This window comes from Carettochelys insculpta, chromosome 4 (genome assembly GCF_033958435.1).
Source record: "Carettochelys insculpta isolate YL-2023 chromosome 4, ASM3395843v1, whole genome shotgun sequence".
NCBI lineage: Eukaryota > Metazoa > Chordata > Testudines > Carettochelyidae > Carettochelys > Carettochelys insculpta.
Window position 1 is genome coordinate 118,385,738 of NC_134140.1, and position 21,781 is coordinate 118,407,518.

Here is a 21,781-nt window from a genome sequence, read left to right on the forward strand (position 1 = left end):
AAGAAAAGCAACCTACATAACACAAAATATTTCCACTCAATTCATTCACCCTATGCTTTTCTTTGAGTCATAGCTGCATGTTTTGCATACTGAAAACATGTTTTTCATACTGAAAACATGTGTTTATTCCTGCTAGCTGCCCAGCAGACCAAATATGGCTACAGATGAGCCAAGCTGATTTTGTTTTGCCGCTTCATGTACCACCAATAAAACTGTCATCTAGGTTCTGATTCTAGAATCTTTATACAGTGTTCATGGGATGGAAAATGCAGAAAGAACCCATCTTGATTTTTCTTACCCTAAGATGAATGTGCAAAGCTAGCAGTTACAATAATTTCCAATGCACATGTAAATTGGAAATATTTTATATGGGAGTGCTTTAGAAAAAATAAATAATTCAATTTCTGCCATTTGCAGAGCACATTTCTGACTAGTTGTACTTGCATGGGAAGTCATGTGGAATACCACCTTCACACATCTGGTTTTCTTTATAATTCATTATACTATCATAATTTTTTCCCAAATTGTCTTAGAGTGTGTGTGTGTGTGTGTGTGTGTGTGTGTGTGTAATGCTGCAGAGTCCAAAGACAAATACATCACTTGTCCATTGCACTCTTGTGTAACCATAATTTTGACAGAACCACAGCAACACACTTACTTGTGAACAAGAACCCTAAACTCGTGAACACATAGATTAACTCAATCCTGTTAGTGGCTGGTCAGACATCTATGAATCCTTAGGGGCACCTGGCTCTGCCAATTTCAAGTGGGCCATATACAGTAATACAGTCAGAAAGATTAAGGCAAGAAGGGATCATCCGAATGTTTAGTCTGACCTGCATACCACAGAGCACTAATATCACCCAGCATCCACACCCTAAATCCCTCCTGGAATGAGATCGAAAGGATAATAGAGTGCCACAGGTAGACAATAGAAGGGACTGAGCCAGTGCTCAATGTCTTTGCAATGGTAGGGAAATGGTTAAATGACATATACTCAGATAATGCTGGAAAGTGACCCACATACATGTGCTGCAGAGAAAGATAACCTTCCCCTATCATTCCTCTTCAATCTCAGGAAGAAATTTTCTAAACCTCACATTTGCTGATCAGTAACACCCTGAAGACATGAGCAAGGACCAGCTAGTCCAGACAGAGAGAAGGGTTGGTGCCACCTCAGAACCACAGCCCAACCCACGCATGTCCCATCTCCAGAAGTGGCCACTGTTGACGCTTCAGAGGAAGAAGGGGAAAAAAAACTATAGACTAAATACTTTCTTTCTCTCTTGGCAACATCACACTGATGACACATAGGCATCCTATGTTCAACTTGCACACCAAGGTCTCTTTCCACTGTTAACTTCCAACTGATGACCCCTGAGGTGCAGTAGAAATTCTTATTATTAGACAAAGTGCACTCGCTTGTCACTTCAATCATCAAGGTCATCCAGATCTTTCTGTATACTAATTTAATCCTCCTCTGTATTGACAATGTCTCCCAACTAATCATCATGAGCAGATTTCATTAGTACGTTCCTATTTTTGCACCAAATTTGTTACAAAAAGAAATTCAGTAATACTGATCCCAAAACTAAAACTTAAGGAACTCTATTAGTAACTTTTTCCTAGTCTGGTAACACACAGTTGAATACAAACTGTTGCCATCTCTTCTTTAGCTAATTCCTTATTCACCTTACTATGCTTGCATTGGAATCCATTTCCCCTAATTCAAGAATTTCATGCATGGTACAATGTCAAATGTTTTACTGAAGACCAAACGTTTTAGATTTACTGCACTTCTCTTATCTAAGAAAACCAATTCAGTTCTCCAAGGCCATCCCTTTTGGAAAGAGAATCTTAATGAGGCAATTTGGAACAGGTTAATGAATCTCTGACATGCATATTCAGGGCCTCATTAGCATAACAGCATCCAGTCATGGTTCGAAAGTGCTGCTTTTGAAATGCAGACTGGCTGTATAGATGTGGGCGCTTTGAAATAAACCCCACACTTTGAAATTCCCTTATTCCCAATTTTTTTGGGGTATAAGGGAATTTGAAGTGTGGGGTTTATTTCAAAGTGCCCACGTCTATACAGCAGGTCTGCATTTCAAAAGCAGCACTTTTGAAGCATGACTGGCAGCCATTATGCTAATGAGGTGCTGAATATGCATGTCAGCACCTCATTAATCTGCTCTGAAGTGCATCATTAACATACTCCTTCCAAAAAGGAGGGGCACGTGTAGACACGGCCTAAGAAGGAAGTCAGGTTAGTTTAGCATGATCTACCATTTGTGTAAACCTATGCTGCATTACATCCTCTTTACGATTTATCTCTATGAAATTAATTATTATGACTGGGCTAAATTCTACCAAAATAGAACTGGTCAAACAATCAAAACCAAATTTAGCCTATGCTTTCATGATATTTTTGCTTTCTGATTTTGATGTGATTAGATTTTGAGAAACCTGGTATGAAATTGTTATTGTGTGGCTCTGTGGAGGCAATTCTTGATGGAGAATGGATGAACTATAAAGCTCATCAACTGAACGTCCCTTTTGCTGGATGCTGATCTGATTCTCTCTGAATTCCCTGTCTTGCTGTGGCTTAGGCTAGCTTTGTAATTCTAGTCACCCAGATGGCACTCCAAAGAGCTATGTAATTTCATTGCTTCATGCATGAACCTTCAGGATATGCCACACAGAAGAATATTAAAATTAAACAGTCAAAATTGTACTAAACTCAAAATTTTCCCAGCAGCTGTGTAAAAAGATAGCTTAAAGGTGAGAAAATACTAGTATGAAGATACCTCCATGCTCTGGGAGAATGGGTCCTTAGGATCACACAGTGATGAAGATATTCTGTGGTTGCCACGGAAACAGCGTTGACTGCTGTTCTGTGGGACTGGAAATGTCTGTCGAATAATTGTTAACCTTCCAATTGACCTTCTCACTAGTTCCTGCACATCCACATCACTTATTTCCTGTAAGATAAGGCATAGAATATGCAGAAAAGTTAAAATACGGATATGTGACCAACAGATTATAGATGAAAAACAAACTGAGAGTGCTGAGAGATGTAGCATTGCTGTACCACATTATCTAGTGCTGTCATGTTCACAAATAAAACCACATGAGAGTTCACTAGAATGGCTGGCTTGTCATGTCAATAGCTGTAACACATGCTTAGATGTCCTATCCCAAATCTGGAAAAGAAGCCTGGAGGGTGTCACTGGGCTCAGATTGTTCCCCCCCACCCCCTTTCACTTAGATATTTTACTTTAAAGTGTTTCACAACAGATGTTGAGGACAGCAGGAAGACGTATGAAATATTGTTAAGTGTGGCATTACACCAGGAGATCTGGAAGCACAAACATTTATTCAGATCTTAAGTGTGACTTTCCTGGAAAAAGAATATCAAGAACCTAAGCATAATTTAATAATTAACCAACAATTTGTCAAAATAAAGATAGGGGAGGGAGAGAAAGAAAAACATGAAAGTATTCAAAGTTCTATAGGTGTTCTCGTGTATAGCAGGAACTAATTTAAAAACCAACAGTATATCTAAGATTACTACACATTGAACCTCTCTAATCTGGAATTCTCTGATCTGGCAGAGTCCCTAATTTGGCATGATTTTAGCTAGCTGGATGACCATTTATCCTTGGTGAGGCCAAGCTTCGCATGATCCCATAAAGTTTGTTTACAGCCACCAGTCCTGACTCTCAGTGTTCTGTGCTGTTGTTTAGCTGTTAATTTGCCCCAAATATCTTCTAAGAGGCCATTAAGCAGTGGAAGTGTTGGTACTGCTGCTAGACAGTATTGGCCTTCCATGGTCCAGCAAATTCTCTCATCCAGCACCGGTCAAGTCCCGAGGGTGCTGAATTAGAGAGGTTCAGTCTCTATTATGACTTAAATATGAGCACCTAGGGACAGACACAGCTAGGGACAGACACATTAAAGAAAAATAAATATATCAACTAAGTTAACATTTATTGAACATATTAGTTTGGAGAGGAGTGTGGTATGAGAGACAGAGAGAATGTAAAGAGTTGAGGCTACGCTGTTTTACACTAGCTGTGGCTATGACCCTGAAATTGGTATGGGTGACTGATTAATAAACAATAAGAACTGACCCAAACTTCTATTTTAACTTGAATGTTTTCTTCAAACTAACAAGTTTAGTTCAATTTTAGGGCCTTCTTGTCATTTCTTGTCCATTTTTTTCCTGCATAGCAGAAGTTATTGAAATAGTGTATGGCACAAAACAATTTATGTGATGTAATCTCTGTCAAACCTAAAGTCTGTCCCTTAGCAGAGTAAATAATTTGCTTACTTCCCCAACGAGTTGACCCTGTTTATCTGAATTTACTTGATGCCTGAAAGATAAGAATTTAATGCTCCATGCTGAAGTTAGCAAAATTTTTATGTGAAATTTTGTTATACTGACATTTCCAGCATGACTTTCAGGTTGAAGAGATTTAGATAATCTTCAGATGAGCAGATAAACTTTTGTATATCATTAAAAAAACAATGCTTTTTGAGGCTACCCCATCAATAATATGGATCTCAGAGTAGCAATTCTTCATTCCAATAGAAGGCAAAATAATAATAATAATAGTAATAATAATAATAAAAATAAAAAGGAAGTATATTTCCTAAAGTTTAAGGCTTAGCTTCCCTTTTTTGCAGCAGTAAACTGCAAATGCATCTCTGTGTCTATAAATGTATTACAGGAGCAAACCAGTAGATCTGTGTTTGTAGCTTCATGATCTGTGGCCATAATCACACATTTTGGAGGTATAAATGCTCAAGTTTAAGAGCACAGTGCAATTTTCTGTCTGCAAAAAGAAAACCACATACTTGTGAAACACCAACTTTAAACACCAATCTCTTTCTTCCTGGCTACAATGAACATGCTGAAAACAAAATCTTCTGAAACAAATAATTCAGATATAGCTATATTTTGTTTATTTTCTTTAAAGCCGTGAAAAAGGATAAGCTAAGAGTTTTGAATTTTAACATCAGTTCTCTTGACTACACTAAACCTATTTATTCTTCTTCATAGCATGTCATAGCTTTTGGATTCATCTGTTATTTATGTTCTTTATGAAATATAGATTTTTCTGCAAACAAAATAACACCTGGCATCAGCTGTGTCCAGTGTAATATCCTGCATTTCTGGTCGATTAAGCCTTAATGTACCATAGATAATGATTTCTCTCAGCTTAATATGCCATCTTTTCATTTAGTCTGTATCATTTCACTAGCTACAAGAAAGAAAAAAGATGATTTCTTTGGCAAATGCAGGATATTTTTAAATGCAGCTGCAATATTATCAGAAAATAAAGAATATAGAATATAATTATCGACATTCTAAACAATACCTTTTAATGAATCACACTGCTTGTGGGGGAAGTTCACTATGGATGAACATTTGGTTTTTGCTTCACAACTTGCTAATACAGGTACAGAGAAGCTGTGACTTTTTTTTGTTAAATACAGTGAAAAATCATACCTGTATGGTCACGCTATAACGTCAGCTGACATTGTATAAGAGGTTTTGACTTTTAGTTGTGCCAACATGTATCATTTTTTTTCTCCCAAAAGCAGCGTATTTTTCGGTATTCAGCAACTTGGTGCATATTAATTAGAATTCTCTGGGTTTTGTCTCTAGATCATTGCAGACTTTAGACATACTGTGTATTTTATTAATACTTTCTTGAGACAAAAAGCCAAACAAACACCAAAGAGACACGAGCAATGTGGGATTTGTCAATACGATGAAACAATATAACAAAAGTACTCCAAACAAATTGATGACAAACATAGTTTAGATTCTGTGGACTGAAGTGATACAATAAAGTTTCCTTTTTTCATTTACTATCTCAGTTGCAAAGCTCTTACCCACAAACCTAATAGGTCCAGCTTAAATCAGGGCAATTTGATTAATTTTTTTTGCCTTTTTCAAATAATTATACCAGTATTTTATCTTGGGATTGACTGACGGCAAGAACCTTCACTCATTCTGATTTTCAGATTTGAGCTGAAGAGACGGTCTACATACAATGACAAGAAAACTCAGCCAAGGGACTAATTCATAGGCAGAAGCAATTTGCATTTCAATTTCAGTGAAGGATATAGGAGGTTGTTTGCAGTGTTATAGCGTTGCTGGTCACAGGATGTGAGAGAAATAGGGCAGATGAGGTAATATCTTTTATTGGACCAACTTTTTTTGGCAGAAGGAGCACACTGTCGACCTTCAGAGAGCTCTTTGTCAGGTATGTAGAAAAATCCTCTTCTGAGGTGATTTATATGTCCCTGTCCATGAGCTGTGGTGTCTGTGTGGTTGCCCTGCATCCTAACCAAACAGCTCTTAAGCTAAACGTTCAAATTTATAATCTGCTTTACCAGCAGTGGTGACATATTTCCCTCACAAACCACATCAAAACTAAAAGAATTGTAAAATATATTTACTGTCAAAATGGTGTTCAGATACACAAAATGGCCGCTGGAAAATGACAGTTAGAAAATGACAGTTGCAATTAATATTCGGCGGGCTATGAATATGTATGAAGTTATGGTTTGAAAGGTTTCAAACTGATTGGTTACTTTAGAATCCTCATACATATGTAATAGTCAAATGCCCCTTTGATACATTGTGGCACTGAGGAGGACCTAGCAGGCAGAGGTTGTCAAACAGGTCCACCCAGGCTGCATATATTCAGGAGAGCAGCCCTGCTTGGGGCATTCCGGACCAGACCTCGGAGGAGAGCTGACAAAGAAGAAGAAGGAAGACTACAAAGAAGGACTGAGCTAAGAGCTGGACTGAGCCTGTAGCCGAACATCGCTGGCGGAAGAGCCGAAGCTGACCTGCGTGTCAGTCATCGCTCTCTAGCCGCTGTGGGCCGTCGAAGAACAGAAGAGCTCCAGCCTGAAGACCAGAAGAGCTCCAGTCTCCATAGAGCTAAATCACTAGTAAGGCTCCGGTTCTTTTATCCGGAGGGTTTGCCTGGCAGACCGCACCGCCTAAACAACGGTGCCCTGCAGGGGGAAACCGCAGCAGCGACCCTGCCCTTCCAGTCACTGACCCTAGCTCAGGCTGGTGTCTGAAATATCACGGTCGTTCCTAAAAACACAGGAGGTTTTTGTTAACCAAGCCGGTTTTTCCTCCTGGCTCTCTTTTTCTTCCTCCTTTACTATCTGACCTGACGCGGCTGCCGTACAAGCGCGCCGTGAGGGTCATAACTTCCTAGCTCGAAGAGAACTACAGGCCCAGCGCCTGGATCACAGAGCAGGAATAAGGAGGTATTTATGGTCTGGGTTTAGGGTTAAATAATTAGGTGAGCAGTTAATGTTTTTATATAGCTTTGTAATAGAGGGTGGATTGGGACTTCCCCAAGTCCATGATCTGCGCCTTATATTTTGTATTCCTTGTCTTTCTGTAAAGGCACAGGAGGCCAATGCTATTGGTCTAGCTTAAAACTATTGCATGCACACAGGAGGGTAGTTAGGTAAACTGCTTTATTATTATAATCCAGAGCTATAAGCTCCCCCCTATTTAGGAGGGTAGAGCGGTCAGGGATAACCCTATAAAGGGAAAACCCTGGTATTCTTAGTAACCCTTTAAGGGTAATGAAGGTCTGCAATAAAGGGCTACCATAACAAGGTGGTCGAAATAGGCAGTACCATTTTTTAAGGGGATAACCTTTAAGTAGGAAAACCCCACTATTTAACTAAGGGGATAACCTCTCAGAAGGAAACCCCGCATATACTGGGCTCTCCCCTGCTTGGCCAGCAGGGCAACCCATTTAACTAGAGAATTGACCTAGCTTAGCGCAAGCAAATTCTTTTTCTAAGTAAGATCTGCTCCCCGCGGTAGTCGGCCAAGGGTTGAGCGACCTGGTGAACCTCAGGAAGATCCAGGAATAAATAAATAAATACAATACAGCTCTGAAGTTAATCTTTCCATTTTTCAGCACGCATCGAAGGCTGCACGGCCCGTCCTGGAAGCGAAGTAAGTAGCTAAGGGGTTAGATAGCAGTGCTGTTACAGCAGTTACCTATTGTTTGAGACTATAAGCCAATTAGTATTCAAATCCTGTGCTTATTTCAGAAAAACAAGGGTCCATATATTTTGTGTTGCCTACCTTATCACAATCCATACTTTGGTGTTATAAAATAAACCCTTTCTCCCTGTTTGAACCTGACATCTTGTTGGTATTTCTTCCTTGGGTAAACACACCGCAGCAGCGCAGTTCACACACCCTGAAACCCCGTTGTGATTAGCCCCACCGTAGACGGCGAGCAGGGTCGCGGGGTAAAATCCTGGGAGCATTGGTAAGGACTCAGTTTTAGTCCAGTCCATTGCTCTGGTGTGGTTGACTTGGCCTAATCAATATTCAAATTTATTCATATGTCACTCACATCCTCGATAAGGTACAAGTGTAATTTTAGAAGCCTTCTCCACACACGAGGAAGAGCTCTATGAAGCTCAAAATCTTGCACCTTCCACCAACAGGAATTGGTTCAATAAAAACTATTACTTCAGTCAGCTTTTCTTTATAGTAGAAGAGTGGCAAATGACCTATTTTACAAGTACTGAAAAAGACAGAAAAAGAAGAACCAAATGCCAATGGCCCAGCTTCTGGGCCTAGTATGTATTAAAATGATATTCAGATTTTCTAAAGGCAGAGGTTCACTACCAATAGATTTTCATACCATGGGCCAAATCTTTTCTTTTTTCTCCCCAGGATGGAGAATAGGGTGAGTGTGGTCATTAGTACGGATGAAGTGAGGCTAGACCTTGAAAAAGAAACCCAAGACAAGAATGAAAAAACAGTTTGCCCACTCTCTTATGCCACTGCACAGCTCTCCCATTTGGTCTGCTCTGAACTAGCCAACATACCAGACACAGAGGTGGAAAGAAGCAGAGATGCACTGCTGTATCTTTCAAAGTACCAATTTATTTTAGCAATCAGCTGCCTAACTTGAATGATGGCCAGAGGTAAGTCATCAATGTGACCCACAACTGGTATTTCCAGGTCCTGGAACTTTGCATGGAGCTTCTAGTGAGCACTGCCCTATAGCCTAAAACTGAAATTCTTACATAACCCCTTTGACGTCATTCCCAGCACGGCTGGAGTCAGTTTCATGGATAGAATAGACTAGAACCCCCAGCTGAGAGCAAAAGGAGACTTCTGAAGAATGTGAGATGAACAAGCCTTTAGCTGCTGCTAATGAGCCAAGTTTGCTCAGTGCCTTCATCAGAGGAGGACAACCTGATGCAAATGCAAAAAGAATAGTTTAATTTTTAAGCATTGAGTTTGGAAGATGGGGGTGGTGGTGGTGCAGAACAGCTCGAAGTGTCTCTGATTAACTCTCCTTCCATTCAGAAGGAGTCTTTCAACTGTGGTGAGACCTTGTACATGGATCACACAGTTCTAACCCTGCAGAGACCAGCAGCTAGAATGACAGAGGTGTGACCTGGAGCCGGACTTCCAGAGGCAAACCGCAGCTCCAGAGAACTCCAAATGATGGAGCCAGGAAAGGACCTGTCCCATGTAAAGATGAAGATACAGTTAAGGCACCCTTTTGTTTAAGGTGGGCAATGTTCAAAGTATTGCAGCACTTCTCTTCACCCACATAACCATATCATTTGGCTGGGAAAATGGTAGCAAGAGAGAGACATTGTGAATGGTTTCAGTGTTGGGAGCTAGGGAACCCATTCATTTACATATGATTAATTTTTATTAGTTATCCCTAACCCTCTCCTGCTCCTGATGCCCCCATTGTTACAGTGGATTGGAATGTGGTGTTCTGCCATTGTTTGAGCCTAGATTGGGTCTACAGGGCTACATGGGTAAACAGTTTTGAACATCAGGGAGGTTGATGGACCTAGTTTGATGGACCTAGCTCCTTTCCCCTCCAACAAGGATGCTAGAGTCAAGGCCTATTTATGTAAAAATCTCCTTTTGGGTTCAGTTGATTACAGTGCAGAAGGGGTACTTCTTAATATGCTTAAGACACCTAGACCTTATTGAAATGATACTGGGCAAACTGAGATAGAGATAGAGCACTTAACCTCAGTGCTGCACGAGACCACTGGGAACACCTCAAGTGGATGGCCCACAGGGCAAGGAGCTTCATTAAACCCTTTAATGTTAACACAATTGCAATAACTCATGCATGTTATACTACTATATTTTCTATATTGTGCTTGCCACCTACACAGACTGCTATAGCCCACTCCTCACAGATGTGGTTCAAGCTTCCCCTCTGATACTTGTGATTTGCTGCAGCTTCCCCCTCTTCTCAAATGGATTGGACCCTTGATTCTATTTTGTGATGGCTGCTGTTGCTATCCAAGGTGACTCCTCACTAGGTCCCCAAACACAAAGAGAAGTTACTCACCATAGTAACGGTGGTTCTTCGAGATGCGTCCCTGTGGGTGCTCCATGTTAGGTGTTGGGCTCGCCCTGGCGCCGCAGGTCGGATCTTTCCAGCAGTTTCTGCCGGACCGCGCATGCACCAGCACGCGCCGCTCCCTTGCACGCTCCCGGCCACGTGTGCGATCCAGTCCCCGCCAGTTCCTTGACCAACCGCCTCGGATGCTCCTGCAAAACACTAAACAGAGATCCGAAGCGGGGAGGATGGGCAGGTGGTGGAGCATCCACGGGGACACATCTCGAAGAACCACCGTTACTATGGTGAGTAACTTCTCTTTCTTCTACGAGTGTCCCCGTGGGTGCTCCACGTTAGGTGACTACCCAGCAGTAACCCAAGATAGGAGGTGGGTAATCGGATTATGTGCAGCTTGTCCCCAAGAGGACCGCTGTCGAGAGACGGGTATCCTCTTGGAATACCCTGTGAAGGGTGTAATGTTTGGCGAAGGTGTCATAGGATGACCAGGTCGCCGCTCTGCAAATGTCTTTTAGCGCAAAGCCCTGGAAAAAGGCTGTTGATGCCGCCACCGCCCTAGTGGAGTGAGCCCTGGGCGGGGCCAGTAAAGGAGTCTTTTTGAGTTCGTAGCACATTTTTATGCAGGATATGATGTGCTTCGAGATTCTCTGCGAAGAGAGACCTTCTCCTTTTGATTTGGGAGCGAGAGAGACTAGGAGTCTATCCGTTTTCTGGAAGGACTTAGTCCTGTCTATATAGAAAGCCAGCGCCCTCCTCACGTTCAGGAGGTGTAGGCGCGCCTCTTTGTTAGAGTTATGAGGCTTTGGATAGAACGAGGGTAAAACTATAGGTTCGTTGATATGAAACTTTGAAGAAACTTTGGGAACCAAGGCTGGATGCAGCCGTAAGGTTACCGCCTCCTTGGAAAATACTGTGCAGGGTGGCGTTGCCATAACTGCTGCAAGCTCGCTCACCCTGTGAGCTGACATGATTGTGAGAAGAAAGGTCGTCTTTATCGTAAGGAGACGGAGGGAAACCGTGGCTAAAGGTTCAAACGGTGGTCCCGTTAGCACACTAAGCACCAGGTCCAAGCTCCACGAAGGTGGAAGCGGTTTCCAAGGCGGGTATAGGTTTACCAGCCCTTTGAGGAACCTGGTAACCATGGGCTGCGCAAACACCATGTGCCCTTCCTCTTCATGTCTGAAAGCCGAAATAGCGGCAAGGTGGACCTTTAACGAGGATAGGAAGAGTCCTCCTCTCTTGAGGTCCAGTAAATACTCTAATATTACAGGTATAGGCACAGCAAGGGGGACTAACTGTTTGGTAGAACACCATGCAGTGAAGCGAGTCCATTTCTGCTTGTAGGTCTTCCTGGTGGAAGTCCTCCTGCTACTTTCTAGGACTTGTTGCACTTCCTCCGTACATGTGCTCTCTAGGGAGCTGAGCCATGGATTAACCATGCTTGTAGTCGTAGGCCTCGGGGGTGTGGATGCACTATGGACCCCTGAGCTTGCGTGAGCAGATCCAGCGCCACCGGGAGGGGCATCGGTGGACGGTCCGACATGCGCAGGAGTAAGGGGAACCATTGCTGTCGATCCCACGTTGGGACTACTAGGATCATTCGGGCTCCCTCTCTCCTGGCTTTCTGCAAGACTTTGTGGATAAGCACCGTGGGAGGAAATGCGTAAAGCAGGGGACCCCTCCATGAGATCGCGAATGCGTCCCCCAGGGACCCCCGTCCCAGTCCTGCCCTGGAGCAGTATCGTGGGCACTTCTTGTTGTGCTGAGTGGCAAACAGGTCTATCTGGGGAAAACCCCATGCATGAAAGATTGGTCGTAGCAGATCGGAACGGATCTGCCACTCGTGTGTGAGTGCGAAGTGCCTGCTCAGCTGGTCTGCCTTCACATTGTGAGCGCCTGGTAAGTATGAGGCTTTCAAGGTTATATTGTTGGCCATGCACCAGTTCCACAACCGGACTGCTTCCGCACATAAGGCACGGGACCGAGCTCCTCCTTGCCGATTTATATAAAACATGATGGAGGTATTGTCTGTACTGATTCCGACTACTTTGCCTTGTATATGGTCTCGAAAGCGTCTGCAGGCGTTGAACACTGCTCTGAGCTCCAGTATATTTATGTGCAGTGACTGTTCCGTGAAGGACCACAGTCCTTGCGTCACCTCTTCGCCCATGTGTGCTCCCCACCCTATGTGGGAGGCGTCTGTAGTGAGGAAAACCGATATTTGTGGTTGGTGAAAGGGCACCCCTGTTAGCATGTTCTTGGGGTTCACCCACCATTGCAGGGATCTGTGCACTTTTGTCGTGGGCGACACCACCCTGTGAACGGTGTGTGCTGCCGGTTTGTAGACGCTCGCCAGCCAGTGCTGCATGCTGCGCATGTGTAACCTGGCGTTTTGTACTACAAACGTCGCTGCTGCCATGTGGCCCAGCAGCTGTAAGCACGTCAGAACCGGCACCGTAGGGCTGAAGGTGATGACCTGCACGAGGGAACCAATGGCTCGAAAGCATGTCTTTGGTAGATAAACCCTTGCTGTGATAGAATTTATACGTGCCCCTATGAACTCTATGTCCTGTGTGGGGTCTATCTTTGATTTTGCCAGATTGATGACCGGGCCCAGCGAAGAGAACGTGCCTGCTGTGACACGTATCATGCGAAGTACCTCCTCCTTCGAGGCCCCTTTCAGTAGGCAGTCATCCAGATATGGGAATATAAACACCCCCTGTCTGTGCAGGTAGGCTGACACCACTGCCAAGGTCTTGGTGAAGACTCTGGGGGCCGAGGAGAGGCCGAACGGCAGAACCTTGTATTGAAAATGTTCTTTGCCTACCATAAACCGGAGAAAGCATCTGTGAGCCGGGTGGATAGTTATGTGGAAACACACGTCCTGTAAGTCGAGGGCTGCGAACCAATCTCCATCGTCCAGTGCTGTAAGTATAGAGGCGACTGTAATCATCCGAAAGCGTTGCTTGCGCAGGTACCGGTTGAGGCCCCGAAGATCTAGGATGGGCCTCCAGCCTCCTGTCTTTTTCTCCGTGAGGAAATATCTGGAGTAGAACCCTTTCCCTCGAAGTTGCTCCGGCACTCTTTCCATTGACCCTATGAGTATGAGATGGTATACCTCCTGCTTGAGTCTCGCTTCGTGGGAGGCATCCTTTAGGTGGGGCCTGGGTGGAGGTCGTGGCAGTGGGAGTGACTGGAAGGGGATCGCACACCCCGTGGCTATGATCTCCAGTACCCATTTGTCTGTGGTGATCCTTTGCCCCTGGTCGTAGAATGGTCAGAGGCGATGGTGGAATAATAGCTTCGGATGACTTTGCGCGATGGTAGTGATGGTGCAGCCCTGGATCTGTGTATCAAACTTGTGGCCTTTGGCCCTGCCCCAAGGATGCACGGCTCTGTTGGGAACGTCGCCTGGGAGTTCTGTATTGCTGGTGCTGTTGATGTCGCCCTTGCTCGTAACCCCTGTGGTAAGGGGACGCTGTGGTTGATACTGGTACCATCTTTGCTGAGGGTAATACTTTTTCTTCCTGTATGGAGGGGTGTAAATCCCCAAGGTCCTAAGAGTAGCTCTTGAATCTTTACTGGAATGAAGGACCGAGTTGGTTGATTCAGCAAACAGCTTCTGCGTGTCAAAGGGGAGATCGACGATCTTCGCCTGCAAATCCCTTGGGATACCCGATGTTTGGAGCCAGGACTCCCTGAGCATGACCACTGCCGTAGCTGTTGAGCCTGCTGCCATGTCCGCTATGTCTAGGGCTATCTGAACTCCCGTCCTCAAGGCTGCGTAGCCTTCCTGCACGATGGCCTTGAGCACTGGCTTCTTGTCCTCTGGAAGCGAGTCCATGAGGGAAGTCAGCTTGGAGTAGTTGTCAAAATTAGGGTTCGCTAGATGCGCTGCGTAGTTCGCCATTCCCAACAGTAGGGTAGAGGAGGAGTAGACCTTTCTGCCGAACAACTCTAGTTTCTTGGCATCTTTGTCCGTTCCCCCTGTCTTGAACTGAGAAGTTTTCGACCTCTGTTGAGACAATTCCACCACCAGAGAATTTGGTTGCGGGTGGCTGAACAGGAACTCCATGCCCTTTGCCGGGACGAAGTATTTCTTGTCCGCTCTCTTGTTTATAGGTGGAATGGACGCAGGGGTCTGCCATATCGTGGTGGCAGACTCCATGATTGCTTCGTCGAGTGGTATAGCTATTTTGGAGGAGGCAGGAGGTCTCAGGTTTTTAAGGAGCTTATGGTGTTTCTCCTGCACCTCTGCTGTTTGGATGCCTTGCATGAAGGCCACCCTTTTAAACAGCTCTTGAAACTGTTTGAGATCGTCCGGAGGATGGACGTCCCCTGGGGCCGTGGCCTCGTCAGGGGAAGATAGCGAGGAACCACTAGGGTAAGCCTCTCTGGACCCCTCTGGGTCCTGTTGATGGTGATACATCCGCTCGCTGGAAGCTTGCGAGGGAAAATCTCGGGGCTCCAGAATCACCTCCCCTTGAGATGTCTGTGTCTCTGTCCCCGTTCGCGATTGCCCTCGGGGATATGGAACCGTCTGGGGGGATCTGTCCCTGGGAGTATGCCTATGGTGTCTATGCCCCGCGTGATAGGGGAGACCATGGCAACACGGGCACTGCTCCTGAGATGGGGACCTGGACCACTCTCGAGGCGCATACCCGCTGCGCCTGGGGGAGCGAGATCATCTGGATAATTGAGATACTGGAGAGACTGACCTTTGGTAGTACTCCAAGGGTTCAAAGCCCAAAAAGGGCGAAGGTGGTCCGAGCCATGGTGAGGCTGGCTGTAGGAACGGGGATGGGGGCTCAGGATAGGCTGGGGGTGACCCCTGCCTTCTTGTTGGGGTCCGCAGCATGAGCGGAGGGCTCAGAGCGAGCAGCCCTGCAGCCCTGTCTGGAGAAGGGCTGCGGTGCCAGGTTTTCTGTGCTGCCTTTCCCCTCCCCTGCAGGGCTGGCTCCGCCCCCTTTCGCGTCGGGGATCTCGGCCCCGTTGTCTGCGCCATGCTCGGCACGCTCCGCTGCGGTGCCGCGCGGGTGGTCTCCCCCGGTGCCTGCAGGCCGCGTGCCTGCACACTCTGCACCGCCGGTTCCCCGGGCATCAGTGCCGCTGCTTGCGGTGCCGCTGGTTCCGGCGCTTGCCTGGCCACCGCCCTGCCAGCGGTGCGGGGCGGCTGTTTGATTATCGGAGGCTCAGCCTCTGCCACGTACGTCTCCGTGCCACCGCCGCTCAGCTGTAACCGCGGCTGGGGGCTATGCGCTCCACCCGTCCCGCTCACTGTGGCTGCCGGCAGGGATTGGGTTGGTGAGAGCTTCCTCCGTTTTTGTGCTGACGGGGTGAGGGAGGCAGCTTTCCTTTTATGGGCCCCTGCAGGTCCCTCCTGCTGCGGCTGCTCCGGCACATCTGGCTGGAGGGCCTTGTCGAAGAGCAGCATTTTGAGCCGCATCTCCCTGTCCTTCCTTGCTCTGGCTGTTAGGTTAGTGCAGAAGGAACATTTCTGGGTGACATGAGATTCCCCAAGGCACCTTATACACTGACTGTGCCCGTTGGAGGCCGGCATCGCTTCGTGACAGGACTCACACTTTTTGAATCCTGAAGAGGACATTATGGTGAGTCTTTGAGATGTTAATAGGGTACTTAGCACCTTCTCTGTGCCTGTTCAACTCTCTGAGTCAGCCTGCTGTGGCAGGAGGCCTAATGGCCTTACGTCCCCGGGCCTCCGGTGCTCTGCTTGTTACTAAGACTGGAAGATTTACTCCTTCCTCTTTTTTTTTTTTTTTTTTTGGAAAACAATAACAAGCTAACTTAATCTAAAAGACTGAAAAAGAAACTCTAAAACACTTTAAGAACGTTCAATACGCTGACTCTGGCCGTAGCCTGAGAGGATTCCGTCTGCAGCCGATGGCGGTTAAAGAGGAACTGGCGGGGACCGGATCGCGCACATGGCCGGGAGCACGCAAGGGAGCGGCACGCACCGGCACATGCGCGGTCCAGCAGAAACTGCTGGAAAGATCCGACCTGCAGCGCCGGGGAGAGCCCAATACCTAACATGGAGCACCCACGGGGACACTCGTAGAAGAACAGTGTTTTCTTTGGGAAAATAAATAATGCTGCAACTGCTGGCCAGGTTTATGAAACACAGTTTACAGCAAAGAGTGAAGTGCATCAACACAAACTATGGCAAAGGAATGACACACCCCAAACCAACAGTATTACTTTGTGGGAAGAGAGAGCCTTGTGGAGTCAGGGCTTCGTGGAGTCATGGCTCCTTGCCTTCAGCTGGGGAACAGTCTCTTGCCAGGGGCCAACATACCTGCAAAAGTCATATGCACAATGACCCTTCCTTTGAACATCATATAATTCTTTCAGTCTGGGGCTCATCTGGGAAGTTCCTCCATCAGGACCAGGATTGTTAGTGCCTGGCTTTCATAACTTCTTCCTTCTGGAGACTGTTCAGCTAGAAGCACCCTTCCTTAGCCTCTAATCCTGATGAGCTCCCTCACCAGCTCCTCATAAGAAGCTCCTTGGCACATTCTCATGCTGTACACTGTTCCTCCGCACAACAGTCTTTGCTTCCCGTTGAAAGAGCTGTCTATTCAGCTCCCCTGATGAGTTTTCTTCCCAGCATTTCTTGCCTATGAGCTCCATTGTCTGAGCTTACATAACCATTTATAAGGGGTTTCTTAATTAGCTCCTGAATAGCTGGAGTCACTTAATCAATTATCCACAGCCTGTCACAGGTAAGCTAAGGGCCTGACCACCTGCAGAAGGCCAGCTACCCTGTAACATCACTCAAGTAATTATTTTGCATTCACTACTGCAGATGTTAAAAATGTGCTATTAAATTAGTTAATGAAACCCAGTTACAGTAAAACCTTGATTATCCAGTGTCCCTGGGGAACAGTGGTTGACAGGTAATCAAATTTTACAGTTATTTAGGTGAGGACACTAGCCCTGCTCATCTGACCCTGGCCGGGCGGCCAGTTCCACTCTCAGGGGCTGCTGCTCTGCTGCAGCTGGCTCCTCTGGGGAAGCTGGCCCCAGCCTGTGGCTGTTGGCCCCAAGTGCTGGTTAACAGAGTGTGCCAGCTCTCCCAGTGCCAGATAACATGGCTTTACTGCAATTACCTCCTGGGATGTAGTACAACTTTAAAAGTTGACTATCAGTTTCACACTATGACCTAATTCAGGCTTTTCTTCATAGTATGGTGTTGTTTCTAAATAATAATGAAGAAATAAAGCCCAGCAACTTGGTCCTTTTGGGACTGATATAGAAAAACAAATTCTGTGCATGGATGCATGCCAGTGAGAATCCCATATAAATTTGTTTGAGCCGTGTGTATGCATTCGAGAGAACCTTTTATCTGTTTGAAAAAAGTGTAAGTTTAATGATTTAACATATTTCAAAGGTGTTTCACCTCTACAACTGTGAGCAGTGCAAAGCGGTTTCAACTGTCCTCCAGAGGCAGAACTGTATGAGACAGATGGGCACTGCACATAGTGGGATTATACTGCACAGTTTAATTAATCACTTAACAGAAGACACCTATTTAAAAATAAATGAATAAACCATTTCTTTTATGTTAAAAATAAGCATATATTTTCTATTGATTCCCATTATCAGGTAAAAATAAAATATATAATGAATGCATAAATGTGATAAAAGAGTGACTTGAGGACATAGCCTGCTCTCCTTTAGGCTGCTCAAGATTACATTTGTTCTTGTGGGAAAGAAAAGAGAAACAGACAGAAACTTCTTCTCACATCTATTACCACCTCTCTGATTTAGAATCATAGAACTCGAAGAAAGCTTGAGAGGTCATCAAGTGCAGTTCCCTCCACTCATGGCAGGACCAAGCATATCTGGACCACCCCTGACAAGTGTATGCCTCACCTACTCTTAAAAATCTCCAATGACAGAGATTTCACAATCTCCCTGTGCAATGTATTCCAGTACTCAACCACTCAGTTAGGTCATCTTTCCTAACCTCTAAATGAAGCCTCCCTTGCTGCAATTTAAGCCCATTGCTTCTTGTCCTGTCACCATGAGTTAAGAGGAAGAACTTTTCTCCCCCCTTCTTGCAACAAACTTTTATATACTTGAAAGATGTTATGTCTCCTCCAAGTCTCCTCTTTTCCATATTAAACAAACTCAGTTATTTCAGTCTTCCCTTGTAGGTCATGTTTTCTAGACATTTAATCACTTTTGCTGCTCTTCTCTTGACCATTTTGAATTTATCCACACATTTCCTGAAATGTGGTAGCCAGAACTGAATGGAATACTTCAGTTGAGGCCAATTCAGCACAGAAGAGCAGAAGAATTACTTCTCATGTCTTGCTCACAACACTCCTACATCCCACAGTGATGTTTGTTTTTTTGCAGCAGTCTCTCACTGTTGATCCATATTTAGCTTGTGGTCTAGTAGGAACTCCCTACCCCCACCTGAAAGCCTTTTCCATGGCACTTCTTCTGATATGGGCATTTCCCTTTTCTATGTACTTTGTATTTGAACTTCACCTTAGTTGCCTCAGACCATTTCTCCAGTTCATCCAGATCACTTTGAATTATAATCTTATCCTGCAAAGCACTTGCAATCCTTCCCATCTTCACATCATCTGCAAACTTTATAGAAGTGATCTCTGTGCCATTATTTAAATCACCGATGAAAATATCGAACAAAACTGGCCCCCAAACTAATCCCTGCAGAACCCCACTTGTTATTCCCTTCCAGCATGACTATGAGCTATTGATAATTACTTTTTGGGAACAGTTATCCAACCTGTTTTGCACCGACCTTATAGTAGCTCCATCTAGGTTGTATTTCCCGCTATATCCTCTGAAATTTAAATAAAGAACTATACCATTTGCTATATGGTCCAGAAGAGATGGAAATATTTATTTGGAGAGATCAGGAAGAGGAAATCAGGATTATTACTAAGTACAAACATGATTGTTTGTGACATATGAAATTGTGCAATGTCTCAACTCAATATTGGAACCTTCAATGCAATATATATATATATATATCTGGTAATGTATTAATGGCAACCACTGTGGAAATTTGTTTGAAACATACATTCACACACACATGTCAAATTTTCACAGTAATTCCCATTAGATGCACATTGTCAAGGCTAATTTAATATATTACCTTAATATCAACTAATGGGACAATAAAATTAAGTAAATGCTAGCAAGCGTTACTGCCTGTTAAAATAAGCAATTGAAATAATATATGCAATCCCACTAACCAAGGTAGATTCATGTTCATGAATGGCATTTCTGTTCAGTCTTTTTGGTGTTGGTACAAAAGGAAAAGGAAATACATGCCTAATTTTTATTTGGCAACTAGTTGAAAGCAGTTATTTTAACTGCTCGTCAAAAAATATATTTCTCATTTGCATAATTCATCCTGAAAATTGTCATCCTGAAAACTGCATAATTCATCCTGAAACTATACTAGACACACTACAGGGACACAGTAACAGAGAGTTAGCCGTGTTAGTCTGTACTTTTTCAAAATGAAAAAGCAGCCATGTACCACTATAAAGACTAACAGAATAATTCATTAGGTGACAAGCTTTCATAGGACAGACCCACTTCTTCAGATCTATAGCCTTACCAGAACAGACTCAACATACAAAGCATTTTTGGACCTCAGTGCTTTATATATTGAGTCTGTTGTGGTAAGGCTATAGATCTGAAGAAGTGAGTCTGTCCTACAAAAGCTCATCACATAATACATTATTTCGTTAGTCTTTGAAGTGCTACATGTCTGTTTTTTTGTTTTGATACAGTGTCACAGTTGTAGTACAGAAACTTACTACAGTAAATCCACTTCTCAGAATTCTTCTGTCTACCTAGAGGTGTCTACACAGGAGCTTTGAATCTTTCACATCCTGACTGATGCAGCTAGGTTGACTTACATTCTAGATTTCGGGTAGGCCAAAATCACTTGTGTGGTGGCTCTGATTTAGCCAAAACAAATAACTTTCATAAAGAGCTCAATTTACTGGAATGGGAGTACTTGCGTGAATAATTATACACCACTGCGTCCAGGGAGTTAAGTTCCCAGTCTGGCCCATAGTGTAAATCCAAGGAATACAGTAATAGGTAATCAGATTGCGCTTTTTGGGAGGATGAGAAAAAAGAGGGGTGGTTTGTTTGTTTATTACACTGGACTTGCTTCTCTAATTTTCTGGGAGTGACAGAACTAAAACAACACTGTAAACTAAATAATAAAGGGTATGTACAGCCATCACACCACTTTCAAATCTCCCATCACCATCAAAATGGATTGAAGACAAATATTCTTCTGTAGTGTACTGATAAAGTGACAAAAGGCAGAATACTATTCTCAAAGAGTCACCATCTGGAATATATTCACATTTGTGTTATGGACTAAGTTAGGTGACACCAAAATAAATATCTTAAAAGGGAACATGTTTCATAAATGGTAGGCCAAAGTCAGATCATGATTCAGTCTATCCCACTCTGAAGAGACCTTATTTGTTACCTTATTTGTTTTAACAACCTGAAAATAGTGCAAGTATTTGGAATGCTAGAATAGAGAAAGTTGCATTTTACCCTCTTATGAATGGATATGGTTCATAGGGCTGAATCTATTTCACATAAGCCGTGTCTACACGTGCACGCTACTTCGAAGTAGTGGCACTAACTTCGAAATAGCGCCCGTCACGGCTACACGCGTCGGGCGCTATTTCGAAGTTAACTTCGACGTTAGGCGGCGAGACGTCGAAGTCGCTATCCTCATCAGGAGATGGGGATAGCGCCCTACTTCGACGTTCAACGTCGAAGTAGGGACCGTTTAGTCATTGCGTGTCCTGCAACTTCGAAATAGCGGGGTCTGCCATGGCGGCCATCAGCTGAGGGGTTGAGAGACGCTCTCTCTCCAGCCCCTGCGGGGCTCTATGGTCACTGTGGGCAGCAGCCCTTAGCCCAGGGCTTCTGGCTGCTGCTGCGGCAGCTGGGGATCCATGCTGCAGGCACAGGGTCTGCAACCAGTTGCTGGCTCTGTGTATCTTGTGTTGTTTAGTGCAACTGTGTCTGGGAGGGGCCCTTTAAGGGAGCGGCTTGCTGTTGAGTCCGCCCTGTGACCCTGTCTGCAGCTGTTCCTGGCACCCTTATTTCGATGTGTGCTACTTTGGCGTGTAGACGTTCCCTCGCAGCGCCTATTTCGATGTGGTGCTGCGCAATGTCGAAGTTGAACATCGACGTTGTCAGCCCTGGAGGACGTGTAGACGTTATTCATCGAAATAGCCTATTTCGATGTTGCTACATCGAAATAAGCTACCTCGATGTAGGCTTCATGTGTAGACATAGCCATAGTGACTCATTTAGGA

At 44.6% G+C, this 21,781-nt stretch overlaps 1 protein-coding gene across 3 annotated transcripts in view; it reads right to left on the reverse strand.

Moving 5' to 3' along the window:
• The window catches only part of GRID2 (glutamate ionotropic receptor delta type subunit 2), a 1,071,343-nt gene that overhangs the window by 362,588 nt on the left and 686,974 nt on the right, over window positions 1-21,781 (reverse strand). For all 3 annotated transcript variants that reach the window (XM_074993599.1, XM_074993598.1, XM_074993600.1), the window contains exon 6: window positions 2,808-2,981. In XM_074993599.1, the coding sequence (XP_074849700.1) occupies window positions 2,808-2,981 (174 nt within the window). The remainder of the gene's footprint in view (window positions 1-2,807; window positions 2,982-21,781) is intronic.